Below are 25,953 nucleotides of genomic sequence, written 5' to 3' on the forward strand. Positions count from 1 at the left end.
GTGTCTTCACACTCATGCACATCTATGTCTTCATCAGGTGAGACAGGAGGGAGAGAGAAGTGGGCAGCAGAGGGAGGGGAGGGGACCTGGAGCGGGAGTGGGATGTAAGAGAGGACGGAAAGGAGAGAGGGAGAAAGGACCCTCCTGGACCCGCCGTCCTATCCTCCCAAGCTTGTGGGCATCACCTCCAGTTGTAACAAAGAGGTGACCATGGCGCTCTTTCGATTCTAGACAGGCTGACACACCGCGTGCTGCGTGTCTGTCTGTCGCCTCCTGCAAGTCCCCCTTCCTCCAGGAGTTAGGAGCCCCGGATCCCGGGAGTGCCCCCACTCCGTGCCAGGCACGCAGGTCCCTTGGAGACGCGGCCACAGGTTCGTGTGTGTGCGGTCAGGGCCGGTGGCGCATGCCGGCGCCGGGGAGAAGGGGGAGGCCTTCCCGCCGAGACCAGGCTCGACCCCCGCTCGGCCTGGGGACCGCGGGAGGTGCGTGCGAGGGCAAAGGGACAGGTGGCCCCGCTGCGACCCCGAGCGCTGCGCGCGGACAAGCGGGGCCGGGGAGGCGGCGGCACCGCGATCTCACCCGGCCAAGGCGCGGGCCGACGTAGGTAAGCCGCCGGGGGCTCCACGGTGTAGCTCCCGAAGCCGAGGCCGAGAGCCCCAGCCTCCGCCCGGCCTCGCGTCGCGGTCCCGGCCCTCCCCCGAGTTCGTCGCGCACCTGGTCTGGCGGCCTGGGCGCCCCGGGGCAGGATCCCCGGACTCGGTTCGCCTCCGCGCCCGCCGGCACCACGGAGGAGCCCGAGGAAACCCCAAGACCAGGCGGCCCCCCGCGCCCCGCATCTCCGGTCTGGAGCCTTTGGTGTGAGGCGAGCTGGGGCGCGGGTCTCCCGAGGGGTCCAAAGTCGCGCGAACGGCCGGGGTGGAGAGAGGAGACCTCACAGGCGAGAAGCTGGAGTCCGGGTCCGGCGGCGGCGTCGCCCTGCTCGGCTTTTTCGCGTCACGGCGAGCTTATATAGGAGCTGGCGGCGGGGGACTGCCCTCCCCGCCCGCCCGGGCTCCCGCACGTGGCCGGCACAGCCTCGTCCCCGCGCAGGCGGGCATCAGGCGACGGCGGCGGGAGCAGCGCGCGCCTCTGCCACCTCGCCCTCCGCGCGCGCGCCCCGAGAGCCTAGCTCGGCTCGGGCGCCACCCTCCCTCCTCGGCGCGAGGAGCGTGAGAGCTTCGCCTTCCAAGTGCAGCGATGTTCCTCTGGGCTCGTTCCGTTGCCGGGAGAGGATGCTAACAGGAGCGCCGGGGCGTGAGAGCGTCGCCGAGGAAGAGGAGCGATTGATGGGCAGGGCCCGCACTTGGCGGAGGACCGCAGCCAGGGCGCCGCGCGAGCACAGACGGCGCGGCGCCTCCGCCGACCTCCGGAGCCTCCTGCCCCCTGGTACCTGGGTCGCCAAGCCGCTGCCCGCCGACGAGGGTCTGCGCGGCGCGTGAGCTCCCGGGAGTTCTCGGACCTCTCTCCAAATAGCACTTCTGCCCGGGACACCGTGTCTCCCGGACCGCCGGGAGCCCGCCGGCGCGCTGGCCACCGAGGGACTTGAACTTGAGTTTAGGTGGCTTCTCCCAGGGCGAGCGCAGGAGGAGACGTCCTGGGAAGACGAGAAAGGTGATGTGCTGGGGTCGAGAGCGAGCACTTTTCTTCCTGCCACTTGCTAGGGCCGAGCCGCTTCCCACGCAGACCTCCTGCCCGCCCTCTCCTGCGCAGCCCAGCCCTCCCACGCCGAGGGGGAAACCCCAAACCTCCCGTTTTCTTAAGTATCCAGCAGGCTATTGACTTTTTCATAACTTACGATTAGTCTTTGGAAGGATCATATTTACTCCGTGGCTTTTTACTGGAGGTCGATAGACTTAATGATTTCCTCCTTGGAGTCATTGACTTCTGAGCCAATAGCTAATGCCTTCGTCATAGTTTTCTGGGGGGAAACTAACTTTGCGTTGCTTCTGCCGATGCCTAACTCCCCTTCAATCGTGCATCTTGGTGCTGAGCACGCAGCAAAAAGTTTTTAGCTTCTCCTCAGTTTCTGGTGCTTTGGATTCAAACGAGAGTCGGGCAGGGAACCATCTCCTGTAACTTTTCTTCTCTGTTACCATTTGCGATGAAGAGGAAACAGAAGAGATTTCTGCAGATGACTTTGTTATTCATGGTGGCTTTAATTTTCCTGCCCAATATCGGTCTCTGGTCTCTATACAAGGAGAAGCACCTGGTGAAATCCCCTGAGCCCGGGGAGCCGCAGGTAAGTGCTGCGCAGAGAAGGATCCCGGAGGGGCAGGAGTCTGGAGCCGGCTACCTCAGGCAGGTGTGCCGAGTTTCCATCAGTTCCCAGGTCTTTGCAGAGCTTTGATTACAAGCCTCTAGAGACTTTGGGGTTTAAGCAAGTAGTCTTTTTAAGAGCGCGACCAATGACATGGGTGAAATGCAAAATAAAGTGAAAAAGCAGGATGAGAGGTCAAAAGGAAGAAACAGCTCCTCTCCGTTGATCTAGAGGTTACATGAGGGGTAACTGCTTATTCGTGAAAGGAGATGTATATATAGTACAGGTTTAGTTTCAGAGATTTCTGTTTGCTTCTCCTGGAGTTTGTGTGCCTATATTAAAGTGAACTGGGCCGATTAAATCGTGAAACTTGTGAAGTGGTTCTCAAAAACCAAGTTACAGTTTTCTATATTTTTGCTTAGCAACAGCTTTTTTTTTTTTTTTTTTTTTTTTTTTTGCCATGTATAAAGGTGAAGTCTCTGTGTCTCCTGCCCTGTTGCTAAGATGCTGTATGGGGTCTTCAGGCAGTTACTAAGGAAGTCGTTCGGTTCGGTTTCACAGTCTGGTGGTAACAGTTTGCTGCTAAAAGCTCTCCTTCATGTCGGAAACACCATATAGTGGAGTTATACGTGTATACATACACACACACACCACATTTATGTTTCACTTAATATGCAGGCTACTAGTGGGTGCATGGGTCATATCCTAACATGGATCAAAATAACTATCTTTCTTAACGGTAAAGCAAAATATCCTCTCCAGAACACTGGTGAAATTCAATATAGTTAAATTCTTTGCTTACTAATAAACTAGCTTCTGCCATTAAACTTTTAACAATAGAATGCGGCCTTTTTCATGATATGGATATAACACTTCTTCAGTTAGTCCTGTGCATCACCTTGGAGTGGGAATAATCTTAATTTCATGGGTCATCACCCATGTACACTATGTACCTTCCACAAACAGAAGGTGCTTAAATTGCCCATTTGTGGATGACAGTATTTATTACTGACAATTAAAATATCTGCTCTTATACTTAACGAAGTGGAATTTCCTTTTACACAGTGGGTGGTTAGTTGTAAAGTATATGGAAGTAATCTGCTTTTTCATTATGACAAGTAAGCGTTACCAGTCTCTTACATGTTAAGGATTACTAGTTGTTTATGAATTTTGGTGGATTGGAATTTTGAGGGAAAATGCTGACATATTTTCATTCCGTTGTTGATCACTGTCATCCTTAATAATAGGTGAATGACTTTGATTTGAAGTATATTCTGTTTTGTCATTCCAATAAAAAAAGGTTGATACTTTGAATGTGAAACTTTTTTTCCTATATAGATCATTTATTTCTCCAACCTTAAGAGAAGCTGAATGTTATTAATATTAGTAGTTAATTATTAAAATTAGCTACTTTTATTAAAATTTCCATTCCAATATTGATAAAATGACAACAAAATGATTTTTCCTTGCATTCGGTTAACAATAGCTCTTTGAATCATTTGCTGGAATAGCTAACATAAAGCTCTAATTAATCTTATTAATGAAGTATTTACAACTTTCCTACCAGCTCCATTGATTTTGACCCTTAATGAGAATTCTATTTGTTCAATGGCATAAAAAAATAAAGTGTGGCAAACCAACTCTCTTTGCTTGTTATTATAATCTCTATAACGGTTTTCTTGTTCCTGTTTCTTTGGTGGTGCAAATGATGTTTAATATAAGGTAAAAAATTAGTGGATATGAAAGGCATGGAGCAGCAAGAGAAGGGACTGTTTCTCAAAGTTTTATACCGTGTGGAATAAATAACCAAGATTGCAGGGGATCCTGTGGCATTCCAGCTGGGCAGTTTTAAAACCAAGAATAAACAAAAGGCAATTTGTGCCATGAAATGAATGCCAGTTGCATACTTCAGTATGTTTTAAACTAAAAAAAAAAAATAATGATTTCAAAACTGATGCTTTCTTACAGATACAAAATTAAGTTGAAATGTAGAAACTATCACTTACTGAAAGATAGAATTCATTGTAAAGCAGTAAAAGATAAGCCTTCATTGGTTTTATTCTATTATTAAATCTAATTGTAAAGAAAATTAGGGTATGTTGACATCATCATACAAGCATTGATAAGTAAGAGATAAGCCATATGTAAAAATGTATTTATATGCATATTATGTGTGTGTATATATATATATATATATACTTGACCAAATAAAAATTGACTTGTAATGATGAATTAAGCATGTTTAATATTGTGATATAATATTTGACTAAGGTATCCACATTTCAAAGTAAGTCAACTAAATACGTAAGTTTCCAGTTAAAGTATATAACTTGACTTGTGCTATTTAAATTTAGTAATTTCCTTTACAAAGCATTTTAATGGTCAATCACTAACTATTCTTCAAGACCCATCTGTTACTTTAGTTATCACTTAGTTGTGAAATGCTCCAGGTAAGGATAATGTGCAGCTCATTGGCCCTGGTTAGCACTGAAGGGATTAAGACCAAGTCACATGCTGGAAGGACAGTCTGGTTTTGCAGCCATTCTGTGGGAAAGGGCAGTCCAGCAGTGGGAAACCTTCACATTTTAAACAGTTTCATTTATAGTGGCTTGCAGGAAAATAATTTCTAGAAATACAAAATCATGGAATGGATGATACTTTTAAAGTGAAGATGATCCTCCTCACTTGTATTTTATCAGAGCACATCACCAATAGTTTGTCTGTCTACCACTCAGTATGAATGGCATTGGTATGTTCTGAGATAAAATAAAGGGAGGTAAATGAGAAAGCATTGATAGAAACTGTGCATTGTCAGGATGTTTAGTATTTTACACATATTTTCTCAAGTATTCCATACTGTTACAAGTTAATCATTTGTATTTACAGTAATTTCTGATTTAAAGTAATATTTATAATCATTCTTATAATATTTAAATATTTGCCCCATCTATGATGCAGAAAATATATGAAAAAAAAAAATCCCTAAATTGTTCATCTAAAAGGTTTACCACCCACTTAACTAATGAGGACCAAAAAAAGTAGTTATAATAATGGAAGACTTAAAAGGCTAATTTTATTGTTTGGGCTCTGCAAAATGGAATCACGTTACAGAAATAAACATTAATCTTTTAAGAATTTTAAGATTTTATGAAAATTTTATAAAAATCAGGATTTTATAAAATATTTTATACTTCCTGCTTATGTTGTTAAATTATCAATGATAATTATGTTATTTTTATTTGAGTTCTATTTGTTGCTTTTTAATTTTTATTAAGATGATTTATACATGGTTTAGACATATATACATTTACTTTAAAATAATTTATTGGTAATGAGTTTTATATTCAGCTGAAGTGATTACTCTATGGTTATTGTACAGTAATTCTTAATTTCTTTCTTTTTGATTTTGTATTGCTACTCTTCTCTGGTTTCAGTTGCATTTGAATTAAGGTTATATATTTAGATCTTAATTAAGCCGTTCCTTAGGATGTTAATTAGAGCAAAGCAATATTTTAGAGCAAAACTACTGCATCTAGCATTATTATACCTTTCTTTTTAATTATTTATGCAAGTATAGATAAAAAGGGCCCCAAAATACTTTCTTTCCTTAAATACAATAAAGAGATTAATATTTTAAAAGCAGCTATAAAGTAGTTCAACAACTAAGTTGAGATGCAACTCAATACTCAGTACAAGTGAAAAATAATTCAAGAATATTCAGAATATGAAGGCTTTGCAATTTTTGAAATAATGATTAAAACAAAGATCAAAATCTCAGAACTTTAAATCACATATTTTCAGAATTGTTCAGAATGATTTTAGAAGTGTACGTTTGACCTGGATTTTTTCCCATGAAGTAAACCAAAAACAACACTGAACACCTCAGTTCAGTTCAGTTCAGTCGCTCAGTCATGCCCGACTCTTTGAGACCCCATGAATCGCAGCACACCAGGCCTCCCTGTCCATCACCAACTCCTGGAGTTCACTCAGACTCACATCCATCAAGTCAGTGATGCCATCCAGCCATCTCTTCCTCTGTCGTCCCCTTCTCTTCCTGCCCCCAATCCCTCCCAGCATCAGAGTCTTTTCCAATGAGTCAACTCTTCACATGAGGTGGCCAAAGTACTGGAGTTTCAGCTTTAGCATCATTCCTTCCAAAGAAATCCCAGGACTGATCTCCTTCAGAATGGACTGGATGGATCTCCTTGCAGTCCAAGGGACTCTCAAGAGTCTTCTCCAACACCACACTTCAAAAGCATCAATTCTTCCATGCTCAGCTTTCTTCCGGAGAAGGCAATGGCAACCCGCTCCCAGTACTCTTGCCTGAAAAATCCCAGGGATGGAGGAACCTGGTAGGCTGCAATCCATGGGGTCACTAGGAGTCAGACACAATTGAGCGACTTCACTTTCACTTTTCACTTTCATGCATTGGAGAAGGAAATGGCAACCCACTCCATTGTTCTTGCCTGGAGAATCTGAGGGACAGGTGAGCCTGGTGGGCTGCCATCTGGGATCGCACAGAGTCGGACACGACTGAAGCAACTTAGCAGCAGAAGCAGCTTTCTTCACAGTCCAACTCTCACATCCATACATGACCATTGGAAAAACCATAGCCTTGACTAGATAGACCTTTGTTGGCAAAGTAATGTCTCTGCTCTTCGATATGCTATCTAAGTCACTTAATTTGTAGAACCTTCCTCTTTCTTAGTACTTCAGAATTTCTATATATATAACAGGGCTAATCCAACTTTTGCTATAACAAGGTACATAAAGTCCTAAGATCACATCTTGGCTGTTGAAACTATTGTGAGGTAACATTTTGGTTTTAATCAAATCCACAAGTAAATTGTACTCCACAGATATGAGGCTTTATATATATCTATATCTATATCTATCTATATATAGATATAGACATATCTATCTATCTATCTATCTATATATATGTCTTTCCTGAAATTTCTCAGCATCTTTGTCCAACTTTACTAATATTAATTAGCACCACACTTGTTGGGATGGGGGGATTCATCTTATTGGCAAGAATTTTTTCTGTGGTGTTTTAAACTTATCTTGTGATTTGAAGATATTAGATGTCTGGAACTGAGTGTATGCAGACGTACTCATGCTTTTGTCTGTCACCCTGACCATAAAGCTTGAAGAATGTCTATGTTTCTTCTCCAGCAAACATCTTAGATATTGGAAAAGCTAAAAAGAAAAGAAAAGTACAGAAATAAGAAAGTAAAGTTTTCACTCCTCCTGCCCTCAGTGTATTATCAACACACTAGGTGTGAAGTGATGCATTCATTTGAGCCATAATGTTCTCAATTAGCTAAGAAGTAGACTTTAAATTAGCATGCAGAAGGACCTTTTCTTGAATTTATGGAAATATCCATGCTGACTTGCTCCAGTATTGCACCTCACAGAGTCCTGTAACAAGCGCTTTAATTATTGACTGTGACCTACTGATCTGGAGATGATTAGTTCACCAACTTGCCCCCTAGGCAACGATGTTGAACAGAATCTCCTGTTCACAATCTGGTTAAAAGAAAAAAGAGAGAGAGATCTTTTTTTTTTTTTTTTTTTTTTTTCTTCTTCTTCTCTCTCTATGTGTGTTTATTTTTGAACAAGCTGTGCTGAATCAATTAGCCTCCTATACATTTTATTCTTTCTATATAAGAAACCAAATCAAGGGTGAAATACAGAGGGAGAAGGGTGAGAAAGTTTGATGTTTTAGTGTTTTCGAGAAGATAATTGAAATTTGTGTGTGGAAGTTTTGTCAGGAGTTGCCATGACAACTTGTAGAGAAGTTTGTAACAACATCTCTCCTTGGAACACTTTATACAAATGATAGCCAGCGCAGGTACCTCCAGGATGACCTGAAAGAGGGAGATCAGACTTAACAATAGGGGAAGATGGTGTGAATGTCCTGTCACCCCAGGTCAGGATGTATTTGGTCCAGCCTCTCCTTCACATTTGCTTGGCATGCTTGGAAGGATGAGGCAGGACTTTTGGCTCTTAAAAGCATCAGGCACGAGCATGTTATTCTTCTCTTTCTTTCATGTTCACATATGTGTTTACTGAAGTGCTATTACAGAGTCAACAGTGCAGATGTGCAAAGAAATAGAAGGTTCTGGAGACCATCAGAAAAGTGAAGCCAGACTCTCATAAATTAAGTACTTGCTCTCTTAGGACGGCAGTCTGTGACCCCACAGAGCTAGTTGATCCTAAATTAACTCAAAATATAGTGGGGATGCTTGAATTGTGGTCATTGTTGTTTAATTGCTAAATCGTGTCTGATTCTTTGTGACCCCATGGACTGCAGCCTTCCAGGTTCCGCTGTCCGTGAAATTCTACACGCAAGAATACTGGAGTGGGCTGCCATTCCCTTTTCCAGGGGATCTTTGCCATCCTGGGATTGAACTTGCATCTCCTGCATTGTCAGGCTGCTTCTTTACCATTGAGCCACCCAGGAAGCCGGAAGTTCGAATAGGCGGCCAAAAAGAACAAATAAAAAACATTCATGCTGCTGAGAGTATGTATGTATCCAAGCACAAAAATATCTATACTGGGTTTATTTAAAGTTGAAAGGAAAGGACAGGTCCCCAGAAGTGTCAAGCCGCAATGACCCTCAGCATCCCCTAATATGCTGATGTCTGTTACTACCAAACTCTAACATGGTGGCTGGAAAGAGGGTGAACAGAGAAAGGTATTTTTAGGGTTTAAGGTAAATCCCATTAGTTTTCCTCTACTTTTCTACTTCCAGTCTAGTGGGGAAAAATGTGGACTGAATTGGCAGTATTCTCCAATTAAATGTATTCATTTCACATACTTATTTAGCAACACACATACACGCGTACATGAATTCACACACATGGTCTCACTTGTGAAGAAAAAATAAATCCACCCAACTGTTTCATTTTCTACAGTTTTTTACTTTTATAACTTCTTGCTTTTTCCATTGCTTTGAATCTGAAAAAAAGAAATTCATCAGCTGAGTTTATGTAAATGTTATTAATTTAATTCTAGGAAAGTATGGAGAGAAGGACAAGTGCATTTGCTCTAGAAGTACTTACATCATCTTTGGCAAGTGTGAAAATCACCATAAAGATTTAGCCTGTGAGAGCTGCCCAGGTGGCTCAGTAGTAAGACTCCACCTTTGAATGCGAGAGATATAGGAGACATAGGTTTGAGCCCTGGGTTTGGAAGATCCCCTAGAGAAGGGGGCATGGCAATCTACTCCAGTGTTCTTGCCTGGAGAATCCAATGGATAGAGGAGCCTGGTGGGCTACAATCCATGGGATCGCTAAGTGTTGAACATGACTGAGCACACTCGCCATGCAAAGCAATGTGAAAGTCACACAGATCATAAATAGTGCAATTTATCATTATCCATTGATGTTAGCAAGGAAGTTGTACCTGTCAGAGGCCATGGTGGTGCCTATCATCTCTATGTTGTAGGGAATGGTGTATCTCAGTGATGGTAGAGAAGATCCATTTCAAATTCAGTTCAAGTTCTGAAATCCTCATGGAATGTTACTTCATTCCATTGAAGTCTAGAAAGCCCAGAGTCAAGAGATTTTATTATTGATCATTTTGATCTTTTTTTTTAAATTTTATTTTATTTTTAAATTTTACATAACTGTATTAGTTTTGCCAAATATCAAAATGAATCCACCACAGGTATACATGTGTTCCCCATCCTGAACCCTCCTCCCTCCTCCCTCCCCATTCCATCCCTCTGGGTCGTCCCAGTGCACCAGCCCCAAGCATCCAGTATCGTGCATCGAACCTGGACTGGCAACTCATTTTGATCTTTTTTAATACAATAAAATGAACAAATTGTCAGGGCTGCCACCCAAGTTTGAGTGAATTTCATTTTCTTTTTCCTTAACTGTGATAGATCTTCTCAGTAAGAGAATCCATTTGAACTTAATTTGTGGAGAAATATCAGAATTTCCATATTGTCTTGTTAGCTTTTGGTAACCAGTGCTAGTTACAGCACGTAGCACTTTAGACGTTTCACGAGTCATGTTCCTCTGCCAGTTTTCTCTAAATCAGGTGCAGACGATATCTTTCTTCTGTTGTTATTTTTGGTGAGGATTAAATGCTCAGTATCTTGAACAGCATGTAATAAGGGTTAATGAATATAGATTATTGTTATACATAGCATGAGCGTTTGTAAGCAATCATTGCCTTTAATAAGATAACTAGTGTTTGCTTGATAAATATTTACAGATGATTTCTCTTTGCAAGGCAATGTCAAGGCAGCACAACAGAGCAATGCCTATGGTACAGGACTTGCCATGGATTGTTAAATCTGGCAGGGAGATCTTTTGAAGAAACACATAAACAGGATCTAGAAAATAATAGAAAAAAATTTTCCCATAACTTTTGGTCCAGTATTTAAGGACAAATTGTTAATTTTATTTTACATGCAATTGTTTATTGCAAAACAAACAAACAAACGACTAATTTTTTGGTATATTGCGTTGAACATTATTCTAAAATTTAAGTTTTTAATAAAAGAGGAAAAAAAACAGAGAGCAATGTTTCTTTATAGTGACCACTATCATTTGCTATCGGAGAAGGCAATGGCACCCCACTCCACTACTCCTGCCTGGAAAATCCCATGGACAGAGGAGTCTGGTGGGCTTCAGTCCATGGGGTTACTGAGAGTCGGACACGACTGAGGGACTTCACTTTCACTTTTCATTTTCATGCACTGGGGAAGGAAATGGCAACCCACTCCGGTGTTCTTGCCTACAGAATCCCAGGGATGGGGGAGCCTGGTGGGCTGCCGTCTACGGGGTCGCACAGAGTGGGACACGACTGAAGTGACTTAGCAGTAGCAGCAGCATCATTTACTATAACAAAGTCCATGCCTGGCTTGCCTTGTGCCTCAGATGGTAAGGAATCTGCCTGCAATGCAGGAGATCCAGGTTCAATCTCTGGGTTGGGAAGATCCCCTGGAGAAGGAAATGGCAACCCACTCCAGTATTCTTGCCTGGAGAATCCCCATGGACAGAGAAGCCTGGTGGGCGACAGTCCATAGGTTCACAAAGTGTCAGACACTACTGAGCCAGTAACACTTTCACTTTCACATGTAAGCATTTTTTTCTACATTAATTACAAGTCAGAGTTTGAGAACTGCTTTTGTTGTTTAAGTCTTGGTCTTGAGAGGTAATAGTTATTTTGAAGACCAAAAGTTAAGAAGTAGAGTGGAAACGATTCTTAACTATTTCAGTTAACTACAGAACTACTTTATAGAGCTACTGTTTCCTTCAGTAGAGTTAGAGGGATATAGAAAGAAGCATAGTGCATTGTGCCCATTCTTAATTTTCTCAGTAGTGAATTGGAGAGATACAATATCTATTCATGAAAAAAGCAAGCAGTGCCTAGTAGCATTTTCTGTGTGTGTGTTTGTGTGTGTGTGTACTGTGCTTTCAAAACAGAAAAGGACCAGAATGATCTGAACTCCTGGGACACTCAATCGTTGACAACTGTTTTGTGACACCATGGACTGTAGTTTGCCAGGCTCCTCTGTCCATGGAATTCTCCAGGCAAGAATACTGGAATGGGTTGTCATTCCTTTCTCTAGAGGATCTTCCTGACCCAGGGATTGAATCCAGGTCTTCCACATGTCAGGCAGACTCTTTACCATCTGGGCTACCAATAAAGATATTATAAAACATTTAAAGTATATCACTACTGATTTCAGTTCAGTTCAGTTCAGTCACTCCGTCATGTCCGACTCTTTGCAACCCCATAGACAACAGCATGCCAGGCTTCCCTGTCCATCACCAACTCCCAGAGCTTGCTCAAACTCATGTCCATTGAATCTCTCATGTGGTCCAACCATCTCATTCTCTGTCATCCCCTTCTCCTCCTGCCTCCAATTTTCCCAGCATCCAGGTCTTTTCCAAGGAGTCAGTTCTTCACATGAGGTGGCCAAAGTATTGGAGTTTCAGCTTCAGCATCCGTCCTTTCAATGAACATTCAGGACTAATTTCCTCTAGGATTGACTGGTTTGATCTCCTTGCAATCCCAGGGACTCTCAAGAGTCTTCTATAACACCACAGTTCAGAAACATCAATTCTTCAGTGCTTAGCTTTCTTTGGGGTCCAACTCTCACATACATACATGACTACTGGAAAAACCATAGGTTTGACTAGACAGATATTTGTTGGCAAAGTAATTTCTCTGCTTTTTAATATGCTGTCTAGTTTGGTCACAACTTTTCTTCCAAAGAGCAAGCATTTTGCCTTTTTACCTGCATTTTACCGATTTCCCTACCCATTATTGATAAAATAGATGTTTATCAGAGACTCTGAGGCAAATAAGTGATGAAGAAATAAACCTGTTTTCAGTAAGCTTATGATCTATTAGCTAAGAAAAGGCGTGTATAATGCCTATCATATAGGGATAGATTAAATTCTTTTTTAAAATATAGCTACTCTAGTTATTTTGAGCCTAGTTGAAGGGAAACATATTTTAGGGAAAATATGTTCTTGTTTGATATGTATGTTTGGCCCTAAGTGTTTTCTGTACTGGTTTCACCCTCCAGTGTTTCACTGAGACAGGTACTTCTGTAGAACCAACTTTACAGTTAAGTAAGGTGCAAAGACAAAATTGGAGACTGTGCCCTCTGGGTCCATAAAAAGAGACAATGATGGGCTGTGTTAACAGCCACATAGTTTAAGGCAAGTGAAGACTTTGAAAAGGTCATTGGGCTTGGTAGTTATTTGTACTCTTCGGGTTGTAACACAGAGTTGTAGAGGAACAAACAAAATCATAAAAGATTAAATGGAAAGACAAACAGGTGAGAGTTATTGGTGGAACTGGCATTGACATGAAGGGTTGAATGTGAAGTCGTGGTTGGCAGGAGACGGTGGAAGTTAAAAGAAGGCTGGTGCAGGGAGAGTGAGGAACTGGTCCCCAGGGAGGATGAAGGTGATGGCAACGATCAAAAGGAGGAGAGACACAGAAAAGATTGTTTGAGCTTAATGGTAAATTTAGAGACTGTGCTTTTAATAGCTTTGAACCTCTTGGTAGAAGGTCTAAGAATTTTCCTATGCAGTTTTCTTACTGATTTGGAGAGGTAATTAAACATTTGTAAAATATTCTGTAAAATGGGAAGTTATATGTTTATAACGTGGGCTTCCCAGGTGACACTAATTGTGAAGAATCCGCCTACCAATACAGGAGACGCAGGAGACCTGGGTGTGAGCCCTGGCTCAGGAAGACCTCCTAGAGAAGGGAATGGCAGCCCACTGCAGTATTCTTGCCTAGAGAATCCCATGGACAGAGGAGCCTGGCGGGCTATATATATATATATATATATATATGTATAGTCCATGGGGTCGCAAAAAGCCAGACACGACTAAGTGACTTTCACTCACTCACTCATATATATATACACTTATATATGTATGTACATATGTATATATATATTATATATGTATGTATTATATACATATATATGTATAATTCAGTAATAATGATTAAAAATTGAGTATTGAATGAAGATGCCAAAAAACATGCAGCTACTTGACCAATAAGACAATATACCTATTAAAATAAATGCAGATAATGACCAGACACACAGAGCAAAGGAAAAAAGCTAGGCCTTAAGTATTCTAAGTTGGGTGATGGGTCTGGGGTGGAGGATATTTCAAGGGTAAGGACCTAAAAGTCTTCAGCTGACAAGAATTTCAAAATAATATAAGAATAATAAAAGTAATAAATTGATTATGAGAAAAGCAATAATAAAAATAATAAAAGATAATACATTAATAATCAGGTTAAGGCAACACTGACTGAGCTCTTACCATGTGTAACATGCCATATTAAGCTCTTCTTAAATAGTCACAGTAATCATGCCCTATGTAAAACTGCTATCCTGCAGTATAAATGCAAGGCAATTTCTTTAAAATTTATTGAGATCATACAATGTTTATTCTACCAATACACACTGTTGGGCTATGTATAATTTCCCATATAATGCAACTACATTGTGAATAGCCTGGACCATAGCAACACAAAAAATTATGTATTGACACAACTGTGAGAGGAAATGTGTATAGTAGTTAGGGGTGCAGATCCCAGAGCCATGATCTGCTAGTTTTAGTTTCAGTTCTGGTACTTGCTCTCTGTTTGGCCTTGAGGAATTCAGGGTTAGTATTTCTCTTCTCTGAGTCTTACAGTTCCATTTCCAAATGGATGTAAAAATACTACTTACTTGGCTGAGTTAATGTGAGGGTTAAATAAGTTAAGGTGCATAAAATGCTAGGAGACCTGGATTATACATAGCAAGCTATTTTATTATTTTTATTTATTTTCTTTTTTAATTGAAGTTGTACACTGTTATATGGGTTTCTCAGGTGGCACAGTGGTAAAGAACCCATCTGCAAAAGCAGGAGATGTGGCTTCACTCCCTGGGTCAGGAAGACCCCTGGAGAAGGAAATGGCAACCAACTCCAGTATCCTTGCCTGGAGAGTTCCATGGACAGAGGAGCCTGGTGGGGTCCATGGGGTCATGGAAGAGTTGAACAAGACTTATCAACTAAGCAACAACAAACTGTGATATAAGTTGCAGATGTATAGTATACTGTTTCACAGTTTGTAAAATTTATACTCCACATGTAGTTAGTATAAAATATTGGTTATTTCCCCACCTTGTGTAGTACATCCTTGTAGCTTTTTATACCTGGTAGTGCATCCCTCTTGCCCATCTACCCTTGCGTTGCCCCTCCCAGCTGCCCTCTCCCCAGTGGTCACCGCTAGCTTGTTCTCTGTATCTGTGAGTCTGTTTTTGTTATAATCACTAGTTTGCTGTATTTTTTAGATTCTGCATATAAGTGATATAATACAGTATTGTCTTTCTTTATCTGATTCACTTTAGCACAATATCGTCTAGGTCCATCTGTGTTGCTGCAGATGACATTATTTCTTTCTTTTGATGGCTGAGTAATATTCCTTTGTATATATGTACCACTTCTTCTTTATCCATTCATCTGTCTATGGACATTTAAGATGCTTTCATATCTTGGCTATCGTAAATGATGCTGCTATGAACATTGGGGTGCATTTATCTTTTCGAACTAGCAAGCTGTTCTAAAGGGTTAACTATTATTACCTGTTAGACTCTAGAGAATCGAGGTCAGATAAAAGGAAATGCATATCCCTAGATCATCTCTTTCATATACCCATCATAAGGATATAAATACTTTTGTGTTCAAAAAATATTTGAAGCACCTTTAACTTCTTTTGCTTTTTACTCTTTGTAGCCCATACAGAAACAATACAGTTGTTACTTTAAGAGTTTTCATAACTTAAACCAAAGCCTTAAACAGCCCCATGTGTCAGGAGAAAACTAGGTTTCAACAGGGATATTAGTTTTCCCAGCATATTCATCAGCACCAGTGCTCTTGTGATGACCTTGTTCCCATGTTTTCCATGCCTTTCTCTTCATGTGGTGTTGATTTCTCAGTGTGTACTCGGCCCTCAAGGGATAGAAAATATTTTATATACTGTATCATTAAGTCAGTCTAAGCTCCCAAAAGAGGATTATCTAAAAGGGTCTCTGGGGGTAAATGTTTTATTATTTTACGTAATTGGAATTTAAGGTGGCTCAAATGGTAAAGAATTTGCCTGCAATGCAGGAAACACAGGTTCAATCCCTGGATCAGGAAGATCCTCTGAAAAAGGAAATGGCAACTCACTCCAGTATTCTTGCCTAGAAAATCCCGTGGACAGAGGGGCCTGGCGGGCTACAGTCCATGGGGTCACCAAGAGTCTGATGTGACTGGGCATGCATGCAAGCACACTCTGGTTACTTCTGATAGTAATGTTGAATCAGAAACACCATGAGTGAGGCTGCTGCAGACAAGAACAGAGGAGTCACTTGAGGAGTAAAATGCCCCCTCAGTCCATCTTCCAGCTTCAAGAAAGGACCTTCCTGGAAACAAAGGAATTGACAATGGTGTAAAACCAGGAGGTGTGGGGGAATGAAAATGCTCCAAGTCCCCAGCTGAGTGAATTCTATCATTTTTTAGACAGTTTAACAGTGTGTGTGTATAGACTCAGTTGTCTCCAACTCATTGTGACCGCATGGACTATAGCCCACCAGGCTCCTCTGTCCAGGGAATTCTCCAGTCAACAATGCTGGAGTGGGTTGCCGTTGCCTTCTCCAGGGAATCTTCCCGATCCAGGGATCCAACCCAGTCTCCTGCATTGGCAGGTGGATTCTTTACCACTGAGCCACCCGGGAAGCCCTTTGTGTAAGATTAATAACTGTGTATTGGAACTGTGTCCCCTCTTCAGTTCCTTAGAAACTTGCAAATTTTCTTCCATGAGCTGAAGGAAATTGCAGGGTCTGCAAGATGCTCAGTGCTTCTAGCTGAAGATCTTGAGTTCTAATATGTGAAATATGGAGGGAAAGATAAACACCAGGGGCGGCAAGTGCTCTTATTCAAGAAATGGTAGAAATGCAAGCTATTATCTCCCCTTACTCACCCCACCCCCACCTTTTTCCTGCTCAGAGCCTCCTGTCTTCCTCTTTTCCTTGTGAAAATTTCCTTAAAAAATGCATGTAGGCATTGGTTCCATCAATTATTCATTCTGTGAATGAATGGAAGCCTTGAAACACTTAAAAGAACTTGAGTCTTTTCCATCTTAAAAACAAGTTCTCTTGAGCCTACGTGCATTTCCAGTTTTTGAAAGGTGTGAGATGTGAGAAGTACTCTTTTAGCTCAAGGCTTCTGCTGTTTGATCTTTCTTTGTTGCTGTTGTTTTGTTTGCAATTCTGAGGGCTGCCGCCTCCTTCCAAACTATATAATCAGAAAGTAAATATTGCTTAGCTGTATCTCCCCAAGGGAATAATCTTTTGTAAGACAAGTACAGACTGGCACAATGAAGCCAAAACTACCACAAAAGAACTGCTCTCTGCCACCCTGTTTAGCTCTCTTCCCTGTGTTCCAGAATTGCCTTTTCCAACCTTTTCTTCCCTCTCAAACCCCCCAAGCTCCACTTTTCTTATGCTCAGCAGACAACCTGGCCTCATTCTTCACTGAAAGCATGCAATGTTCATATTGAGAGAACCAAGATTTCATGCCATAAAATCAGATAAAGTACCTGCATTATTTGCCAGTTCCCTTCATGTCTCCTGTCACCGAGCAACGATATCCCAACTTTAGGATAAATGTGAAAATTCTATCCAGATTGTGACTCACAACTTTTATTTCTTCTGGAAATTTCATATATTATGTTGTTTTTTTTTTCCTTCTCATTCATTTGCTTTTAGCCTTTTCTTCTTTGATCCATCTTTCATATCAGTACTGCTTTATCTAAAGTAAAGCAAAGGACATATCCCTGGATCACTAATATCCATCACAAAATCTTGACTTTGCTTGTGAATTTCTAGAAATACATGTGTGTTTGCCAAGATGCTTCAGCCATGTCTGGCTCATTGTGACTCTATGGACCATAGCCCGCCAAGCTCCCCTGTCCATGGGATTCTCCAGGCAAGAATCCTGGAGTGGGTTGCCCTGCCTCCTCCAGGGTATCTTCCTGACCAAGGAACCCATGTCTCTTATGTCTCCTACCTTGGCAGGTGGGTTCTTTATCACCAAGGCCACCTGGGAAGCCCCTTCTAGAAATGACCACTTGAGATAATAGATTCTATTTTGTGGACAGTGTTTGGAGTTGACTCCGATATCCTAAATTCATAGGTGTAAGGCCAGTGAAAGAAATAAAAGCTATGCTTTTGAATTAGATAATAATAAGCATATGATGCCTCCAATTCCTGAGTTTCTGCTTCTTCTACATACCTCAGCTGAGTCCAGCTCCTCTGTTGTATCTTAACTGCTTCACCAGCATCACAAGAAATCTCTTGGTAGTTAATCCTGAAAGCACTTCTCAATAGTCCTGTTACTTGAGAGAATTTAACTAAATGATTTCTTACATTAAACACTCATCTTCATCTGAAGATAAGAGGTGATGGGGTGAGGGCCTTGAGCAGAAAATGGGCTGGAAAAAGCAAGGTTAGAAAACAGGAAAGGAGGCTGAACAGGAGAACATAGTGCTTCCTGAGGAGTAATGTCAGTTTCACTGTGCAAATGCCCGTTTTCATTCTCCTCTTCCTTGCAGCTCATCCCAACCACCACCTGCACACAAACACACTCATCATTGTCCTTAGCAGACTCCTACTTCTGTCCTTTTCCTGAAAGTATTCTCTTCCTCAGGGCCTCTGCAATTACTGCTTGTTTGGGACTCACTCTGGGAGGGAAAGCATCCCATCCAGCCCCTCGTTATTTCCTTTTTTGATTTTTTATCAATTTAATTAATGCATTTATTTTTGTTTTGGCTGTGCTAGGTCTTTCTTCGTTGCTGTGCACGGGCTTTCTCTAGTTGCGATGAGCGGGGGCTACTTTCTGGTTGCAGCATGCAGGCTTCTCGTTGCGGTGGCTTCTCTTGTTGCAGCGCACGGGCTCTAGAGTGTACGGGCTTCGGTAGCTGCAGTGCATGGCTCAGTAGTTGTAGCACTTGGACTTAGCTGCTGCACAGCTTGTGAACTCCTCCTGGACTCGAGATCACACCCATGTCCCCTGCCTTGGCAGGCAGATTCTTAACCACTGGACTGCCAGGGAAGTCCTCATCATTTCCTTCATCATATTAAGGTGATAACAGTCACATCATGATGTATAATCCAAATTTACCCTGGAATGTATTGTTCACACACCAATCTGAAATCTAGAATTAGACATTTTAAACTTGCAGTGTCTAAAGTGGAATTCCTCTTTCATTCCACTCCCTACACCTGTTCTCCTCTTGGGTCTTTTGCTTAAATGAATCTACCATCATTCATGTGGCTACTCATTATAATCGAGACCTTTGTAGTCTTTTTATGGTAAAATACTATTTATTTATGGGTATAATGAGCCAAGTTCTAGAAGAGAAGGATGAAAAAGAATAGAACTATCCCATTTAACTGTATGATCAGCATTTGTGAATGGAGATCTGAGCTGGAGATTGGATTGTGGTATCCAGTCTTCCTTAAGCACACTTCTCTCAGAATTCTTGGTACCTTTGTCATCTTTATTCTCAATTCAATGAATTGCTCAGCACTAGCAGTTCTTCCTAAAATGTGTCTCTTACATTCATCCAAAGTCCTTGAGCACCCCTGTGTCTACCCTGGTTGGGACCAGCATAAACATTTCACTGGATTTCTGTTGGAGACCCTCCACTGGATCCTCCTGCCTCCAGCTGGGACCTCTGGTTGACCCTCAGGGCAGCCAGAGCAGCAGTGGATCCAAATTGCTTCTTTTAATATGTTTATTTTACATTGGAGTATAGTTGGTTAACACTGTTGTATTAATTTCAAGTGTACGACAAAGTGATTCAGCACTATATATACACACACACACACACACACACACACACACACACACATACTTGTATCTGGGGCTTCCTGGGTGGCGCACTGGTAAAGAATCCATCTGTCAATGCAGAAAATGTGGGTTCTATCCCTGGGGTCACCCCTGAAGGAGGGCATGGCAACCCACTCCAGTATTCTTGGCTGGAGAACCCCATGGACAGAGGATCCTGGCAGGTTATGGTCCATGGGGTTGCAAAGAGTCAGACACGACTGAGCGACTAAACAACAGCAAGAGAGGAATACACAGAGGCAGGAAACGCAGGGAGAAGGTGAAAGCAGAGAGGGAGTGACGGCGCCAGGAGCCATGACGCTGAGGAATGACAACAACCCCTGGGGGCTGAAAGAGACGAGGACAGGTTCTCTCCGAGAGCCCCACCTTAATTTTTAGGTTCTGGCCTTCAGAACTGTGAGAGAATACATTTTTCTTGCTTTAAACCACTTAGTTTTTGGTAATTAGTATGGCGAACGCAGGAATCTAGTATAGTGAGGAGTTGTTTATCATCTTCTACCATTTATTTCAGGTGCTAGCATTCAGTTCAGTTCAGTTTAGTTCAGTCGTTCAGTCGTGTCCAACTCTTTGCCACCCCATGAATCACAGCATGCCGGGCCTCCCTGTCCATCACTAACTCCTGGAGTTCACTCAAACTCATGTCCATCGAGTTGGTGAAGGCATCCAACCATCTCATCCTCTGTCATCCCCTTCTCCTCCTGCCCCCAATCCCTCCCAGCATCAGGATCTTTTCCAATGAATCAACTCTTCACATGAGGTGGCCAAAGTATTGGAGTTTCAGCTTTAGCATCAGTACTTCCAATGAACACCCAGGACTGATCTCCTTTTGGATGGACTGGTTGGACTTCCTTGCAATCCAAGGGACTCTCAAGAGTCTTCTCCAACACCACAGTTCAAAAGCATCAATTCTTTGGCACTCAGCTTTCTTCACAGTTCAACTCTCACATCCATACATGACCACTGGAAAAACCATAGCCTTGACTAGACGGACCTTTGTTGGCAAAATAATGTCTCTGCTTTTTAATATGCTGTCTAGGTTGGTCATAACTTTCCTTCCAAAAAGTAAGCGTCTTTTAATTTCATGGCTGCAGTCACCATCTGCAGTGATTTTGGAGCCCCCAAAAATAAAGTCTGGCACTGTTTCCACTGTTTCCCCATCTATTTCCCATGAAGTGATGGGACTTCATGGGAAGACCCATGATCTTAGTTTTCTGAATGTTGAGCTTTAAGCCAACTTTTTCACTCTCCTCTTTCACTGTCATTAAGAGAATTTTTAGTTCCTCTTCAATTTCTGCCATAAGGGTGGTGTCATCTGCATATCTGAGGTTATTGATAGTTCTCCCTAGCATTACCTGCTCACAAATTAGGCCCTTAACAGATATTTCTTGCAACAATGAAGAGTGATATGTGTTGCTGTCTATGTACTGAACTTATTTTTGTTCAGGCGTAGATGTACAAAAAAGTTACAGTATGCACAACCCAATATATATGTTTAAATAGCATCCCAGGGACGGGGGAGCCTGGTGGGCTGCTATATGTTTAAATAGCATCCCAGGGACGGGGGAGCCTGGTGGGCTGCTATCTATGGGGTTGCACAGAGTCAGACATGACTGTAGTGACTTAGCAGCAGCAGGTTTTAACAAACAACTATAAAATGGCAACTCACTCTGGTATTCTTGCCTGGGAAATCCCGTAGACAGAGGAGCCTGCAGGCTATAGTCCATGGGGTCACAGAGAGTCAGACAGGACTAAGCGTGTGTCACTCACACATTCATTTACAAAAAATGAGTATAAGGAAGTAAGCTAAGTCATGAATTAAGTTTCTACTTACATGTTTTTGTTCTGTCAGTGTTTCCCTGATGAAATAATGCTGCTATGTCAACCCTTGACTGATCCTGATACTGAAAATCTCAGTGACATTTCCTTAGACACTTAAACATCTGTGTATGTTACAGAAGACATGTTTGACACAAATAAGTTTAGTGAAAGAAAGATAGTCACCTTTAGACAAACCAATGAGATGAAAAATAGATAATAACTGTATCTACTCTTTTTCTGATAATGTAGACTCCAGTAGTATAACTGTTGATTTAATAACTATGATGATGATTTAGGAAAGGCTTACTTTTAAAACTTTGCTAATTAATTAAAACAAAAGGAGCCTGTAGTTGAGCTCATTACTACAGCCTTCAAGGGGGCGTGTACAGCAGCAGACTTCACTTAAAGATTTCATTTTGGAAGTATAGTTTGATGTACTTCAAGGGGTCATTTTAATCTGAGCACTTCAGACATTAAAATGTCTGCTAGTTTGGTTTTCAAGTACAGTCCTTTGAACAGCTCCCCTACTTTTGAATAGTCTACCTTGTGTTTATTTTAATTAGCAGGGCTAATTGTGTCTCAGGACTATCCAAACAGGGAGAAGACAGGAGAACATTCAAGGGTAAAACATATGAAAGATATTAGGAAAACATTGTAAGCGCTAAAGAAGATATGACAAGCTTGACTTGGTAGAGGCATATTTAATATAGCATCTTCGGGGAAAATCTCTGTTCTGATAATTAAGTAGCATTGTGTTTGATGAGATGGTCCCACAGCATTTTTCATAATGCTAAATTACTTTGAACGTGTTTTTATAACTTCTCTTGTTTGTACTGATATTACGGTCAGCTTTGATTTTGAACTTTTTATTGTGACATTTCTATCTACACGTCACCTCACTTTGACCTTCTTTCATTTCAGTTGCTTTTGTGTTCATCTCAATAATGTATGAAAATGATTTGCTAGGAAGGTTTACTGACTGCATTCAGTTTTAAAAAGATGTGCAGAAAGACTAGGAGGGGTTGTTTTAAATCAGGTCTTTAGCTTTAATGTTATAGTTCAACAACATTTGTAAGTCAAAATATCATTGAAAATGTTCTTACAGTTGGAGAAAAATAATACATGTTATGACACATTGACTTGAGTCATAATATTTAGGTGCTAAAACAGAACTTTCTAGCTTCTGTCACCTAACAAAATGTCTGTGGATATTGCATTAATTATGAGAAAATATGTGCATACATTTTCAGCATCCTGTTTGAATTGAGCACTGAAGTCTTTTTTCCTCTTTACACTACTTCACGGAATTTTATGTGGTTTCTCTGAGTTTCTCCAATTGCATACCTCTGTTTATTTGAGACACAGCCTGTGTTTGTCCGTGATCTTACTGTTGTATATTGACTCTGGATGATTCATCAGTATCTTGCATGTAGATATATACAACTGCTATTTTTCTGTGATTGTTTTCACATGAAAAGATTTTTATTTTCACCTTACTCATGTAGTGTATAAATTCTGATGAAAATTTCTTTACAGAACACATTTAAAAATATTTTCATCTAAGTACAATGATCAATGATTTGCTTCAGAATCTTGTCCTTTGTAAAAAATATTCTAATATATTTGCCAGCATTTTCTCATTCGTTTTGCTAATTTTTGTAAACTAATCTTTAAGATGGGAAGGACACCCCCCTATTAATGTACACTTATCTTATAAATCAATTTATTTCATTTCTTATTGGTCTGTAACTACCTTTAATTTTTTTAACCTATAACTAGTTTTAGATGGTGTTTTCCTTCCAACATGCATGGCACTGAATTTTTCTTCATTTATGTATATATATGCATATGTATTTTTATATATGTCATAGGAATATATGAATTTTCTCCACGGCCAGCATTAATATACATGTGAGTGCATTGCAAGAAAGTACTGAATGATAATTTTGCTTCTTGGTTTAGCAAACATCATTCTGTTCTCTGGTTTAGGTTTGAGTATGAATCCCTTTGCTGAACACTGGAAACTCACACAACATTGTAAATCAACTGAACTCCAATATAAAATAAAAAGTAAAATATAAATAAATATATTGAGCTATCACTATCAAAAAATGTCACTTAGGTACAGTGAATAAGAATGATTTCTTAATTTCTATTTTACCATTGGCCAAGGTGAAAGAGTCACAAAGTTAAAGCATAAAAAGTGAGTGGATTTTTTCACTAGCTGGTGGTGAATATTTGATACTGATATGTATGTATTTCTACACAAACATAAGCATGCGGTACTACCATCAACAGCGTAAAATGTTTAAAGTCACTTATCCTCATTTTAAGACAAATATCCCAAAGTACACATCTGGGGACTAATTTCCAATTTTTAAGTGTTCCCTTACATGCTCACTTTAATCAATATAAAATAGTATGAGATGCTCCAAGTCTGATTTTGGGGATTCTTTTGGTGATTAGCAGTAGGTAAGTGCCCCCAAATTGTCTGTGAAATCTAGGGAGGATAGTAAAAATAGCTTTCGTTTTTGCATGAATGTGAAGTGCAGCATGCCTTGTTCATCACACTGTGCAGTGGATGTTCGTTAGGCATTCAGTCGTGTCCGACTCTTTGCTCCCGACCCCGTGAACTGTATAGCCTGCCAGGCTCCTCTCTCCCTGGGATTCTCCAGGCAAGAATACTGGATTGAGTTGCCATGTTCTCCTCCAGGGGATCTTCCTGACCCAGGGATTGAACCTGCCTCTCCAGAGTCTCTTATATCAGCAGGCAGATTCTTTACCACTGAGCCAACTTCAAAGCCCTGTGGTGGATGCACAGTGAATGGCTATAGATTGGTGACTAGTAATTTCCATATATTTATGATCCACTTATTAAAAATATCTGTTGCCAATAAAGAATGTTATCTGTAGATGGATTCTTGAAGTTTTCAAGTGTTCTACTCCAATTTTAATTAAGTTGTTAAGTAGGCTCTGCTTTTAGCCAGGATTTGTTGACACTGCTAATATTAAGAGCAGACTGGAGTTGGAAAAAAAATAATTCTGTTCTGCCATAAACCCCTGAATACATGGCTAAAATCTTGACCATTCTTAGATTTTTATCACTTTCTTTCTAATAGTGGTTTCTACATATTTCACTTGAAGGACTCGTTGCTGTTGTTTAAGCATATTGTCATAGGTTGAATGTTACATAAAATGTGTCTATGGACGGTTGTTGTTGTTCTGTCATTAAATTGTGTTCCAGTCTTTCCGACCACATGAACTGCAGCATGCCAGGCTTCCCTGCCCTTCTCTATCTCCCCATTATGGACAATGGTAAGGGGAGAAATTATCTTTCTTCAACTCCATTATTTGTTCATTATAATAGAACATTGTACACCTTTGTTGCTAAATTAACCTTGGATCTGGATTTATAATAGCAGATACTTTGAACTGTTCAGTAAACATGCAGTCTAGTCTATCAAAATAAATATATTCAACTATAAGAATTATTTTATAACACGCTTGTCTATTTTCTTTTTCCTGTCAAATGACAGTGGTTCTCCAACCCATGATCCTTATATTCTACAAACATGTGCTCACTTGCTCAATTGTTTTCAACTTTTTGCGACCCCACAGACTGTAGTAGCTCTCCAAGCTCCTTTGTCTGTGTATTTCCCAGGCAAGAATACTGAGTGGATAGTCATTCCCTTCTCCAGGGAATCTTCCTGACAGAGGGATGGAACCTGGGTCTCCCACAATGCAGGCAGAGTCTTTACACCTGAGCCACATGACAATCCCCATGCTGATTCTTATCTTCTACAAGCACAATGCTTTAGCAAAATTCTTTCAAGTGTTTGAAAATGCTGAGCAAAAACATGCAACATGATCTCATAACGTTTTGCATGTGTGTTTTCATGCTCTTATCATGAACTAAGAAGCTGTTTGAATTGATACTTCCAAAAAAGATTTCATCCAGTTATTAACTTTTTTCCAGCCAAGTCTTCTTATTTCCTAGCTTTAGAATAAGACTTGGAAAGCACTTTGTAAGCAGATGCTCTAGTGCAAAAAATTAATGCTCAATTTCAGGGAATTCTGTGATTTTGTGTGTAAGTATTTTAAATCAAACATTGTTTTCACATCTAACAAAACTGGTTGGGTGCTATTTCCAGAATGAGCAAAATAATCTTGTCTAACTTTTTCATAAGTCAGATGAGGAAACTAAGCAAAACTGTTAGTCAAGAGTACACAGTGAGTAAACAGGCAAGCCTGGGCTGAGTTCCAGCCTTAATTTTCCTGAGGCTAATAAAGTTTTCCTTATAAAAGCACTGCTTTGCAAAGGTGCCCGTAGTTCTTCTGTCCTTTGGGAATTTCACACTGCAATCTGAGATTGGTTGCCTCAGTAATTTAGAACACCTG

General features: G+C 40.9%; 1 protein-coding gene across 1 annotated transcript in view; it reads left to right on the forward strand.

Annotated features, from left to right (window-relative positions):
- The first annotated feature begins 1,595 nt into the window (after nucleotides 1-1,595).
- The window catches only part of GALNTL6 (polypeptide N-acetylgalactosaminyltransferase like 6), a 1,496,936-nt gene continuing 1,472,578 nt past the window's right edge, over nucleotides 1,596-25,953 (forward strand). The window contains exon 1 of the mRNA XM_055577661.1: nucleotides 1,596-2,278. Coding sequence (XP_055433636.1) covers nucleotides 2,141-2,278 — 138 coding nt within the window. The 5' untranslated portion in view covers nucleotides 1,596-2,140. The remainder of the gene's footprint in view (nucleotides 2,279-25,953) is intronic.

Source organism: Bubalus kerabau, chromosome 4 (genome assembly GCF_029407905.1).
Source record: "Bubalus kerabau isolate K-KA32 ecotype Philippines breed swamp buffalo chromosome 4, PCC_UOA_SB_1v2, whole genome shotgun sequence".
NCBI lineage: Eukaryota > Metazoa > Chordata > Mammalia > Artiodactyla > Bovidae > Bubalus > Bubalus kerabau.